At 41.5% G+C, this 14,783-nt stretch overlaps 1 protein-coding gene across 1 annotated transcript; it reads left to right on the plus strand.

Moving 5' to 3' along the window:
- The first annotated feature begins 359 nt into the window (after positions 1 to 359).
- On the plus strand, positions 360 to 14,544 carry LOC124112774 (glyoxalase domain-containing protein 5-like). Its single transcript, XM_048399528.1, has 4 exons — positions 360 to 485; positions 10,432 to 10,578; positions 12,334 to 12,486; positions 13,751 to 14,544. Exons 1-4 carry the CDS (start codon positions 441 to 443, stop codon positions 13,883 to 13,885), a joined length of 480 nt encoding a protein of 159 aa, XP_048255485.1. The 5' UTR covers positions 360 to 440; the 3' UTR covers positions 13,886 to 14,544.
- Positions 14,545 to 14,783: the final 239 nt, after the last annotated feature.

Here is a 14,783-nt window from a genome sequence, read left to right on the forward strand (position 1 = left end):
CCGGACTAGTACAAGCACACACACACACACACACACACACACACACACACGTCGCTATATAAGTGCAATGATCTTGGACGCGACGTTAAACCTAATTTCACCTCACTTCTTGACAAGCGGGTTTAACACTTAATATCAACAATTTTGATAACAACAGAATTATACCAACACCACTTATTGTTATTGCTAATGTTGATGAGGGTGACAGTGAACGTGATTGTTTATCATCATGAACAGAATAACTGTTTTTATTGTCTTATACTGTCTGAAAAACACCACACGCGATCAACCCAGGAGAGGGGTTTCCCCGTGCCTGGCACTTGTTCTAAATATAGCAATTAAAGGAATTCCACCGCCGAGCTCACAGCGCCTTGGACAAGGAGCGAATAGCGACAACGTGGGTTCATCGGAGTCGGCAAACAGGCATCTCCCTCCGAACCATGTGGCAGAGACTAGTCAGCCAGCAGTTCAGGAAACAATTACAGGTAAATCGGGGCATTTAGTAAGTTTGAGACGTTTTAGTACATCGACGATTGGCCAGGTATCACAATTGCGTTAAGTGATTGTACTGACAGTACGAATCTCACCATTACACACTTTGAACTTCCGGGTTACTTGTTGAGTGCTGTGTGACGTATACTTGTCGTACTGGGTACACTGTTTCATGTGTCGGTGAACATGTACATGGTCTTTGAAGTTGGACGTTTGATTTAGAATGGTTATAAATTAACGCCCTATTTTCTAAGGTAAAGTATGCTATTTCTGTTACTATCCACAACTCTTAACCCGACAATTGATGAAACGTGGCTTTATTTTGTTTCTATTTATTTAACCCATGCAGTTAATTTACATGAGAAGTTGAACATAGTCTGATGGTATTCCACTGGGCGTTGCATATGCAAAGGGACCCGTGAAGATCCGGGGTAGAATAGGTCTTCAGCAACCCATGCTTGCCGTAAAAGGTGACTGTGCTTGTCGTAAGAGGCGATTAATGAGATCGGGTTGTCAGGCTCGCTGACTTGGTTGATGCATGTCATCGTATCCTATAATTGCGTGGATCGATGCTCATGATGTAAATCACTGGTTTGTCTAGTCAAGACTCGATCATTTACAGACCGCCGTTATGTTGCAGGAAAATTAGTGAGTGCGGCATTAAATAACAAACAAAATATATTTTTAAAAAGCAAAAAAAAAGCTTAGGGACAGATATATCATAAAATATACATCCAGTTTACATGGATACACACCAGTCATACGAAGTACATATGCAATGTGTATGGCTGTAAGACGGTTTTCTAACATCGCTTCTGTATAGCAAGTGAGCGTATTTAAAGGGGGTAAGGTTAAGCTCTGATATTCAATATGCCAGTTTTCATTAATTTATTATTACAGGAATATAACATTGATGATACATGATTTCGGATTTATTATTTCAGCTCCACACATATGTTTTATTGTTGCATTTGCATGGTTAAGATTACGCCATTTTCATACAATGCAGGATAGTATAGGAATATATAGAAAGTGATGGTTGTTTATCGTGGCTATGTGTTATCCTGTTCGTTCTAAATTGCCTATAATGTAAGGAACAAAACCAAAGAAAACTGTATTTATAAGGTGAATTCTTCAATCTAAACACATAATACATTGTTGAACTATATATCAAGAGCACTCAGGCGTTTGGGAAATATAGATATATTTCAAACCATTAATCAGCAAATTAATACTCGAAACCTGTTAAACACTTCGCAACCGAGGATTGGAAATGCTCACTCAGCTCAAATCACTGTCCGTCGGATTAGCTCGGGAATGCGATCTGTGCAGGGCCCGAATACACCTGTATCTCTGATATTATACGTGCGCATTCAGGGACCGTATACACTTTGTGGTATACTGACTATGTAAACAAATATGCGCGAGTATTCTGTATGGTCGAGAGAATGGCACTGTAGGCCCGCGTTAAACCCTACAGTGTGAGACAGCGGACACCTTCAGCTGTTCAAACATTGATACGTGACTTGTTCTGCCACGCACCTGTCCCGTGTGGCCTTGACCTACTTTTATGTCAACTGGGCCACGACAATTTTAAGATTTCACACCTGTGAAAATCAATATCTTACATCGCGAACATACTCAAATTTCATTATATATGCATAAATGATATTTACATGCTTAGGGTCTCCGTAAAATAAGCCGCAGGCTCGGAAAGATTTGCAGAAATGGCAGTGCAAGAAAATTTGATTCAAATCATTCAAAAGATAGTTTGATTTTTTCATGGACCCAAAATATATATCGTATTAAGTGGCCATGATTGTATGCCGACTCAAACTGTATGGTGTAGATCAGTCTAACAGTAAACGGCTATTCTAACCACACAAAGACAATGTCTATTTAAGACAGTGTGCTGGGGGCACGGGTAGTCCAGTTGTTTAAGGCACAGCAATTCGTTATGCAGAGTTGCGTCCCTTTGCCGTGTCAGAAACCTATATTCGTTGGTTCAAACCCTAGGGTCGTCCTTATTATGTTTCAAGGCCTTATCAGCACCAAAGTGGTAAACGTCTAAGACATGCGCGCGCATCACTTCAGGCATTTCCCCTTCATAAAGCAAACACGTGGTGATGTAACTGTAATACTGTTCAATGTAGCGAGACCCGTGAAGATCCGGGGTAGAATAGGTCTTCAGCAAACCATGCTTGCCGTAAAAGGCGACCATGCTTGTCGTAAGAGGCGACTAACGGGATCGGGTTGTCAGGCTCGCTGACTTGTTTGATGCATGTCATCGTATCCCAATTGCGTGGATCGATGTTCATGATATCAATCACTGGATTGTCTGGGCCAGACTCTATTATTTACAGACCGCCGTCACATAGCTGGAATATTGGTGAGTGCGGCGTTAAACAACAAACAAACAAATCAGTGTGGCTTAAACCTCACTCACTCTCAGCATGGGCGCTATTATTACAAGAAAACTTTGATGCGAGTCAACTCGGCGGCAAACTCTTTGTTCGTCTGATCATATTTACAATAAAATAATAGTCCCTAACTGTTTAATCAACACAGGCATGTTGAAAACAATATGGACGATAATGGTTTCAGTTCATTTCCTGTTTTAGTTCATACACCATACTTTGACTACTATTCGATTACCTCCCTTGTATACTGAATTTGGTAAATGAGCGCAGCCTATTCAGGCCGAAACGAGATAACAAGCATTCCGCTCGTGATAAACTAGCAATTCTCTTTCTCGTTGTTGCGGTAAACTATCAAACAAATGACATGCATTTCAGGGTTAAAATTTTATAATATACCGACAGCATATCGAGAATTTTAAGAACTATAGTACAGTTAACTACGGTTATAACGAACACGCTTATAACGAACTGACAGATATAACGAACTTACTTTTTTGGTCCCGACTATTTGCTGTAGTTACGCTGTATATATGCTTATAACGAACTATGGTTATAACGAACTATAATTAGTAGTTCCCTTGTGTTCGTTATAACCGTACTTTACTGTAGACCAAATGTGACATGTATATACACTTGTTTAAGACAACATGCATGTATTTTCTCTTCAATTACCCATTCGTTCTATATTCAGGGCTTAAACCATGTAAACGATGTCCTGTAGATGGATTGAATCTTATTACATTTTTGTAAGATCTTTAATAACACTTTTGGTTTCATAAGAAAACAAGAAAACAGCGTTATCAATATCCCCCACCGTAGGGCACACTAGGATTGTGTTTGTTCATATAGTAGTGAATATAGGCTACAAAATAGAGTTCTATAATTTTACAAAGCGTTGAGAAGTGATAGGCACTAGAGTCACTTTCATCATAAAAAAATGATTAAATGTGAAAATTATACACACACAAGGCCCTTTCTCTCAAAAAATAATTTATGGCACCAATTCTCGAATTCCGTCTTGATAAATATCTTTTAGATAAGCTAACTTCAGTAGTCTCTGTGAACAATTGTCCTTTTTGCAGACACTATGTATTTGTAAAATAACATGGATCAAGGCCCATAACTGTGCATGCTCAAAATCTAAAAAAAGATGCAGAAGGGAAGTAACTCTGGAAAAAAATTCGAATTCAGTCTTGACAAGTATCTCACTGATAACGTCATAGTAACGACTATGTAACGTCATAGTGACGACTACGTAACGTCATAGTCATAACGTCCTCATTGCTCACAATGCACTTAGTTGAAAAGCACGGAGCAAGGGCCATAACTCTGTAAAATGATACGGCACCAATTTTCTAACACATCTAAGATCATGACCAGTAATATCAGTGTGTCAAATCTCATTTCTCCAACTAAAATAGACCCGTGAAGGTCCGGGGTAGAATAGGTCTTCAGCAACGGTACCTCAGCAACCCATGCTTGCCGTAAAAAGGCGACTATGCTTGTCGTAAGTGCCGACTAACGGGATCGGGTGGTCAGACTCGCTGACTTGTTTGATGCATGTCATCGATCCCAATTGTGTGGATCGATGCTCATGATGTCAATCACTAGATTGTCTGGTCCAGACTCGATTATTGACAGACCGCTGTCATATAGCTGGAATATTGCTGAGTGCGGCGTTAAACAACAAACCAACCAACCAACCACGTGCGGCGTTAAACAACAAACCAACCAACAAACTTAAATAGTTTTTGAGAAAGCGGACCTACGGTAGGACGGACAGACGGACGAACGTATCCGTTCCTATACCTCCCGCCCCACTTTGTGGCGGCAGATAATACACTAGCTACCTCCTCATGTGAATTTATGTAACGTAGGCTTAATAAGGAAGCCTTTAAGGGCCAATTGTTTATCAAGATACTAAGTTGAAATTTCAAGAAACTAAGTTGAAATTTCAAGATACAGAAGTTGAAATTTCAAGATACATACTGAGTTGAAATTTCAAGATAATGATCTTGAAATTTCAACTTATGTATCTTGAAACTTCAACATAGCATCTTGGAACTTCAACATAGCATCTTGAAACTTCAACTTAGCATCTTGAAATTTCAATAAAAAAATAAATAAACAAATGGCCCTAAAAGGCTTCCGTAGCTTAATGTACCAATCTATGAATATCGGATGACACGTCAGTTAATTCAGCTTTGTTCCTCACTCATGAAAGATTGACATCCACTGCACTTCGCACTGGCCGTTCATGGTCATTGAGGGCGGTCGGGTAGCCTAGTGGTTTAAGCGTTCGCTCGTCACGCCGAAGACCCGGGTTCCATTCCCGACATGGGTACAATGTGTGAAGCCCATTTCTGGTGTCCCCCGCCGTGATATTGTTGGAATATTGCTAAAAGCGGCGTAAAACCATACTCACTCACTCATGGTCATTGAAATGATCAGTGTTGAATTTTACGACGTTTCATTCAGTTTGCGCTACTAGTGCCATATGTTAAAATGATATTGACGCATACTTTACATCGACTATTGTTTTTTAGGATTTGGTACAAGTCTTAGACACGTGTATGTTATCAATATCATTAAAATCAGATTTGAATATGATCAGATTTGAATGAGATTGGTATATTATTAGACTAAAGGGATCGGGTGGTCAGGCTTGGTGACTTGGTTGATAGCGTGTCATTGTACTCGTAGATAGGATAGTCTTTAGTTAGGGCTCACCTTTGGAAAAAATACCATATATGCGCCATATTTTGCGTATGGTATGTGTTTTACTGGAGTGCAAATACCGATGCGGTACATCCTATTCTATGGACCAACATCTAGTCTCTGAAATGAGAATTTTTGACTGAAAAATAGTTGTAAAATTATCTTAATAAAATACTATAAAAAGGTCCGGCGAAAATTTGTGAACCTTCAGCAACCGTGCTTGTTGGTTTCGCTGAAGTGATACACATCTAAAACCTCATAACTTTGAGACCCGTGAAGATCCGGGGTAGAATAGGTCTTCAGCAACCCATCTTTGTCGTAAAAGGCGACTATGCTTGTCGTAAGAGGCCACTAACGGGATCGAGTTGTCAGGCTCGCTGACTTGTTTGATGCATGTCATCGTATCCCAATTGCGTAATCAATGCACATGATGTCAGTCACTGGATTGCCAGGTCCAGACTCGATTATTTACAGACCGCGGTCATATAGCTGGAGCTGGAGTGCGGCTTTGAATAACTTTCCTTACTCTCTCTTTATCGCCAAGTAGGCGTGGCGGTCAACAATAGTGCCCTTTGAGCTCTTCCGACCGAGAGGGATGAGGACACAGCTAGTACAGTAGCCAAGTGGCAACAAAGCGTCATAACTATTACCTGATGTTACAGTAGCCTACACAAACAATGCTTTTTCTTGTTTTGACTATTATTATTAATACACCGGATTATATCGCGAATGTATCCAACTGTCCCCATGTCATTAAAGCATCACCTTCACCGGAGGATATCAGTTCAGTTTCGACACGGTTTTATAATCAATAAATGTTTGGCTCGTTTTATAGCTCTGAGTAGCGGTCCTTGAGCAAAACCGCTGACACTTTCCCTGGCGTTGTTATTGTGTTTACAGAGTCTTAATACCAGGTACATTGCCCTATTAGGTTACCTGCAAACTTTTCAGTGCGCATAAAAATTTTCGTTTTTTCATCCTGTACAAATTTTCATGGAAAGCCGCCTCTGTTTGAAGACAAACAATGGGAGTAGGATGCAAAGCCGCTTGCACACTCTAGACTTCCGATATGCCGCTACAGTACAAAGCAAAAATAAGTTTTCTTTGTCACACTAAAACACCAAGACCAAACTCAGTTAAACCCAGTGACACAATGAGAGTGAACCTCTACAATTCCGTCCGACTTGAATGACATGCCTTTTTATCACTAAAACTACAGTCAAACATGTGGTGGGGCGGTCGGGTAGCCTAGTGGTTAAAGCGTTCGCTCGTCACGCCGAAGACCCGGGTTCGATTCCCACATGGGTACAATTTGTGAAGCCCATTTCTGGTGTCCCCCGCCGTGATATTGCTGGAATATTACTAAAAGCGGCATAAAACCATACTCACTCACTCACTCAAACATGTGGTTAAACTCTGTGTCCGAGACCGCCTCTGTGGTTTGGTGGTAGAGCGTCTGCCCGGAGAGCGGAAGGTCCGGGGTTCTATCCCCGGCCGCGTCATACCAAAAGGCGTTAAAAGATGGTACTTGTTGTTACCCTGTCTGGCGCTCGGCATTTTGGGGAAAACCAAGAACTGGTTGTCCTGGAGTCAGTATACTCTGTCTGAGTGGGGTATTCATGTTAAACTGCTGCATGGTCACGGCAAGTATGCAGTAACTAGATTACATATACACATTTCTATGTTATTGAGTGAGTGAGTATGGTTTTACGCCGCTTTCTTTTAGCTATTTTCCAGCTATATCACGGCGGGGGACACCATGTCGGGAATCGAACCCGGGTCTTCGGCGTGACGAGCGAACGCTTTAACCACTAGGCTACCCGACCGCCCCTATGTTATTGAACACACGTTAGTTTTCGTAGGCATATCTTCATTGTATTCGGCTGTTACGACTAGAAAGGAGTAGTGGAGACTTACTCGGCCCCAGATATGTATTGACACATGAAGTATACGAAAGCCAAATGATGCAAGTTTGGTAGCATTAATGTATTTATTAAATCGAAATTTCTCTTATTTCAATTATTTGTTTAGTTTTTCAAAATCTTAATTTTTTTTCGTTGCTTCGATTATTTCTCGTTATTTCAATTTCATTTAAAAAACTCGAAATTTCGAGAAAATAATTGAAAAAACGAGAAAATAATGGAGAAAAAATTCCAAATTTCGAGAAAATAATTGAAATAACGAGAGAAAAAACTCGATATTTCGACAAAGTTAACAAATACTTAAACTAGCGAAAACATTCGAAAATAACATCAATGTATGCTTCCAAAGTGGCACCATTAAGTTTTCGTAATGAAGCGGAATTCAGTGATATCCACACTTGCCCGGTACTGTAGAACGGAATAAAAATAGCGTTCTAGGTCAGGTCGCTCGGAGGCGCTCGGGTGGAAGTGAATAGGGCAAGTGGAAGTATATATACCTCAGCATCATAATGACAACAAGTGACGTGTTAAAGGTATGTTCAGTCCCCTACGTGTTTGTCCGACAGTTCGTACGAAATACCCATGCAAAAGAATATTTCGGGTTGTTTTATGTTATAATGAATTGCAGCTTATTAAACAACCACATAGGACGCATGATGTGTGATTGTGAAACAGCAGTGTCAATGGGCACGTTACCTACATACAGTGTGATATAATCTTCATACTTGTACAATGTCAGTTATTGCTTGTTGTATTGTTGTAACACACTGATGTATATGCAGTTTACTTTATCATTCAGCCGTGACGACACACACTATGGCGCTAGACATAATATATCCAACCTATATAGGTCAAGTAAATACAGTTCGTGATACGAATACAGTGGTGTACATGGTAAGGTTGACACTGAATGAAAGATGTCGCTTCAGATTTTATATGAATAAAGCCGCACTGTGTTTAATAAAGATATGGTTTATTCTTCTTCTTTCTTTCATTTTTTTTGTGGGGGAGGGGCGATTATAACAAAATATGTGACGATGTTCAGCTGTTTGGTTTTTATGTTCTTGCATAAAATACCACATACAACGTTGTAAGCCAACAGCAGCTGTTAACAGTTTTAGGATATCTCTAGCCACACTTATTTATCTGATAGTAAATGCAATATACAATGCGTCTGTTAGTGTGTCATTGGGATAATAGTATATATAAACGACCACGGCGATGCGGATATTTCTCTTTCATCTTAAGTAGAATATGCTTCAAATTGATGGTGCACATTCCTAAATCTATTTAAATCAATATGATTAGCTTGTGATACAGGGTGAACGCGGTAGAGAATGCTGTATTTTGCCTGAGTCCTCGAGCTCGGTGGCTTTGATATTGAGCTTAACCCTTACAGTGAGTGAGTCTTGTTTAACGCCGCAGTCAGCAATAATCCCACCCAGGCATGTAATAAGTACGAAAGCCTATTGGTGCCACTTTGGTAGCACAAGCGTATTTTTTATATCGAAATTTCTCGTTATTTAAATTATTTGTTTAGTTTTTCGCGGTTTTGAATTTTTTCTAGTTGCTTCGATTATTTCTCCTCATTTCAAGTGTATTTAAAAAAAATCGAAACTTTAGAGAAAGTTATCGAAATAACGAGAAATTATTCGAAGTAACGAAAAAAATCTCGAAATTTCGAGAAAATAACCGAAATAACGAGCAGATAATCGAGAAAATTTTCAAAATTTCGAGATAATAATTGAAATAACGAAAATAAAATCGACATTTCGAAAAACTTAAGGCATATTTTAAATAACGAAATATTGCGATTTAAAAAACCATTTTTGCTACCACAGTGGCACCATTAAGTTTTCGGAATTCAGTGATATGCACACTTTCCCGGTACTGTAGAACGGAATAAAAATAGCGTTCTAGGTCAGGTCGCTCGGAGTCGCTCGGGTGGAAGTGAATAGGGCAAGTGGAAGTACATGTATCTCGGTTCGCACTTTGTGAAAGATGAGCAATAATCCCGCCCAGGCATGTAATAACAGAGTCCTGACCAGGAGAAAGCAAGTCGTGAGCAATGATGGACGCCATCGGACCACGATGACACACAAACTGATTAAACCATCCAATTTATTTCCTTTTGAATCACGCAATAGAGTGCTGCATGCGGAGTTATTAATACATTTGTTAAAACACACCTTTCGCTGGAAGGTGACTGTTCCACAAAACCTTCTTTGGGCTACGACTGGCTGAAATCCAAATTTTCAACATTGACTTACGAATGATCTTTTTGTTGAACAGGACTCACACGTATTAACCATCTGTTCCCATATAGTCGAATCGTACGATAATCAAGGAATGCAACGAAGTATTGCCTCATGAATAGTCGAACGAGTTCGCTTATGACGCCGAAGAGCTGGGTTCGATTCCCCTCATTGAAAGACTCTCAAAGCCTAATTTACGTATCGCCTTCGTGATCTAGCTGAGAGGGAGAGTGCCCGGAGAGCGGAAGGGTTCTAAGGACGTTAGAAATGGTACTTGTTGTTACCCTGCCAGGTGCTCGGCATGAGAGGCTGAGGAGTCCGTATATAATTGGATATCCAGCTGCGGTTTGGTATCTCAGTGGGCCAGCACTGTAAAAGAGTCCGAATTAGTACAAGCAGCCACACCCACACTCGCACGCACGCACGCACGCACGCACGCATATAGCTGGAATATTGCTAAGTGCTGCAGTAAAGAACAACAAACAAACAACAAGCGACGTTAAACCCCATTTTACCCCACCTTACCCGATGTACGTCTGTCCGCCCTTATGCGATGTTATGGAAAGCAAAGTGTTGATAGTTACCAACTGTCTTGTTTCACTCGTCTATACATTCGTTTTGCAGAATGTGTCCATTCCGACGATTGGCCGGCGGTCAGTCAGCGGTTTCAAGATTGAACGCCTTGACCACTTCGTCATCACCGTCGCCGACATCAACACATCCGTCGATTTCTACACGCAAGTTCTGGGCATGGAGGTCGCTACATTTAAAGTAAGAGCGACCGCCTCCGTGGTCTTATGGTAGAGCGTCCGCCCGGAGAGCGGAAGGTCCAGGGTTCGATCCCGGGCCGCGTCATACAAAAAGACGTTAAAAGATTGTACTTGTTGTTACCCTGTCTGGCGCTCGGCATTAAGGGGCTAAAACAAAGACTGGTCGGCTCGGAGTCAGTATACTGTGTCAGAGTGGGGTATCCATGTTAAACTGCGGCATGGTATCTCAGTGAGCTAGCACTATAAATCGGCATCAGTCCGGACTAGTACAAGCAGCCACACATACACGTGCATGCACGTCGCTATATAAGTGCAATAATCTTGGACGCGACGTTAAACCCAATTTCACCTCACCACCTCACCTAAAGTAAGAGCAGCATATTGATCCGCTTACTGATAACATGCTACCTAGCAACTGGTGACATGCCACTCAAAAACTGATGACATGATACTCAACAACTGATGACATGCTACTCAACAACTGATGGCATTCTACTCATCAACTGATAACATACTACTCATCAACTGATAACATACTACTCAACAACTGGTGGCATGCTACTCAACAACTGATGACATGCTACTCAACAACTGGTGGCAGGCTAATCAACAACTGGTGGCAGGCTACTCAACAACTGGTGGCAGGCTAATCAACAACTGATGACATGCTACTCAACAACTGGTGGCAGGCTAATCAACAACTGATGACATGCTACTCAACAACTGATGACATGCTACTCAACAACTGTTAACATGCTACTCAACAACTGTTGACATGCTACTCAACAACTGTTGACATGCTACTCAACAACTGTTAACATGCTACTCAACAACTGGTGGCATGCTACTCAACAACTGATGACATGCTACTCAACAACTGATGACATGCTACTCAACAACTGGTGACATACTACTCAACAACTGATGACATGCTACTCAACAACTGATGGCAGGCTAATCAACAACTGATGACATGCTGTTCAACAACTGTTGGCATGCTACTCAACAACTGATGACATGCTACTCAACAACTGGTGACATGCTACTCAACAACTGATGACATTCTATTCAACAACTGATGACATGTTACTCAAAAACTGATGGCAGGCTAATCAACAACTAATGACATGCTGTTCAACAACTGATGACATGCTACTCAACAACTGATGACATGCTACTCAACAACTGATGACATTCTATTCAACAACTGATGACATGCTACTCAACAACTGATGGCAGGCTAATCAACAACTGATGACATGCTGTTCAACAACAGATGACATGCTACTCGTCAACTCATAAGACGCGACTCAACAAATGATAAAACAACTCAGGTGTACTTACTCGTGCACCGTCTCTGTGGTGTAGTATATACATCGTCTGTCCGGAGAGCAGAGGGTCGGTGTTTCGATCCCTTGGCCGCGTCATACCAAACGGCACACGTTAAAAGGTGGTACTTGTTGTCACCCTGCCTGGCGCTTGGCATTTACGAATAAAACAAGGACTGACGGTTCAGAGTCAGCATAATTTGTCTGAGTGGGGTATCATGTTAAACTGCGGCATGGTATCTCAGTGGGCCAGGACCAACCGGAATAAGTCCGGACTTGTACAAGTAGTCACACATACACGTCCACGCAGCTCGTGTAATAATAATCATGTGTTTTGTATATAAATTGAAGAACTCAAATTTGAAATATCGTTTGAATATGAAAACAATAGCCCCGGTCACCAGTAATAGGTAAACGTTTTGTTCCAGGGTCGCAAGGCGCTCAATTTCGGCCTCTCTAAGATTAATCTCCACGAGCGTGGCAAGGAGTTTGAACCCAAGGCCAGTTCCCCGACCCCAGGGTCTGCTGATGTCTGTTTCATCACCCACACGAAGCTGAGCGAGGTCATAGAGCATCTCAAGGTACTGAACCGCTATGGCATTCTGAACACACAGACACACGGGGGGCACGTGTGGCCCAGTCGTCTAGGGCGCCGCGATTCGCTGTGCAGAGTTGCGTCCCTTGGGCGCGCCAGAAACCTATGATTGTTGGTTCGAATCCCGGTTCGCCCCGATTATGTTTCAATGTTTGTCAGAACCATACCCGTGCAAAGGGGTTCACCGAAGTGGTAAACGTCTGTGACCTGCATCACTTCCGGCTTTCCACGGCTGACACGCCGTGATATAACTGGAATAATGTTAAAAGCGGCGTGAAACCCAACTCACTCACTCACATACACACATCATGATGACAATCCAACAGTAAACGGAACGACTAAAATATAAAGGACAAAACAGAGAGAAAAAAAGTCTGCTCAAATATGATTGATAATTAAGAAGAAGCAGCATTCCCAGTTGATGTACTTTGCAATGTATACTTAGGCTTATTAAACCTTACGAGTGTTACCCTTGAATAGATACGTAGTGTTTAAAAATTGGGGTCTCTTTTGTTGACCCTTTTTTCTCCTAGAGGTTGTTTTGTAACTGGAGGCGCCCATCTTAAAACACAATCGGTTTTTATGTAGATGGCACAGACTATTTGCCCAGTGACTGATTGTGGGTTCGAATCCCGGTTCGCCCCGATTATGTTTTTAGGTTTGTCAGTACCATACCCCGAAGTGGTAAACGTCTGAAACCTGCATCACTTCGGGCTTTCCTCCCACATTAAGCTGACACGCCGCGATATGACTGGAATACTGTTAAAAGCGGCGTAAAACCCAACTCACTCACTCATTTTAATATTTATGATCACCTCCTGAGGTTACATGTACATTGACTAAATATCACGACATGAAAATCAAGTTGAAAAATATATTTCCTTTCAGCTAAAACATATTTTCTCTATGTGGCACTGATTTGAAACAGTTTGAATTTGAATTTCCATGAGCCTGAATATTTTTAGGACCCCACATGACAATTCATTACGAACTCAGGGTATGATATATAGTCAATTAACGTTTTATGATTCAATGGTCCAAAGGGCCGCTTCGCAGAGTTGCGTCCCTTAACAATGCCAGGATCCACTGGCTATTGGTTCAAATTCTTCACGTGTGCCGAATAGGATCCTTGGTTTGTCCGCACCAGACATGCGCCGCTTGGGTTTTCCTCCCACATTAACCCTTGCCGTCGTGGTATTAGGGAACTGTTCATCTTACATCGCAACTAACTCAATCACTTTTTATTTTAGAGCTGCAACGTCACTATCATGGAGGGACCAGTAGAACGGACTGGAGCTGTTGGACCAATCAGCTCCGTCTACTTCCGAGACCCGGATGACAACCTGATCGAAGTGTCCAACTATCCCGACAACATCAAATCATGAAAACAGCTGTCAGTAACACGTGACGCTCGTATTGCTGTTACCGTGGTGTCGTGCTTCCGATTTATCAAAGGTGCTTTTCCGAATGAGAAGAATATATCCAAGTAATTCATGGCTGAAATATCCGTTGATCTACTTTGATGACAGGTAACATTCCAATGGTCAAGTGACACTGCACAATATTAGCAGGCAAAATGTTTGACTCTTAAGGATTCAGCTGCCTTGCTTAGAGGAAGCCATGTCATCATGGCGCACCGTTGCTTGCTTGGCATCATGGTTGCACTGCTTGCTACGACAATGTTTGAACTGTCCACTTACCGGGTTTAATTAGCAGGCAAAGTTTAATTATGATTATTGCATGCGTCACTTGTTTTTCGTCAGTTGTTTACATATAATTATTGTGTATATCTCATTTAACCAGGTGGGGGCAGTGGTTAAGCTTTCGCTCGTCACGCCGAAATACCGGGTTCGATTCCCACATGGGTATATTGTGTGAAGCCCAGTTCTAGTGTCCCCCGCCGTGATATTGCTGGAATATTGCTAAAAGCGGCGTAAAGCCATACTCACTCACTCACCAGGTATGGTGAAGTTTAACCAGGAGCCGATGCTCTGGATATAGATGTTGTGTGTCATAAACAGAATAAATGTATCGCCATATCAAACATGACTTGTGTTTTCTATTGTTTAGACTATAGACTATAGTTTAGAACTTTATAGACAAACTAATTAAACATACAATCTCATTAATCAGATCATTTTCTCCGATACGATACCTCTCTACCTTCAAGAGTCTGATTTGAATGAGATTGTTAAACATTGACACATACGAATCGTCCGATCATCGATTCGGACGGCCATGATTATCGCGATTTCTCACGATATCACAGGCGCTGTAGATGGT

This window comes from Haliotis rufescens, unplaced genomic scaffold (assembly GCF_023055435.1).
Source record: "Haliotis rufescens isolate VD_foot unplaced genomic scaffold, xgHalRufe1.0.p SCAF_2, whole genome shotgun sequence".
Classification (NCBI taxonomy): Eukaryota; Metazoa; Mollusca; class Gastropoda; order Lepetellida; family Haliotidae; genus Haliotis; species Haliotis rufescens.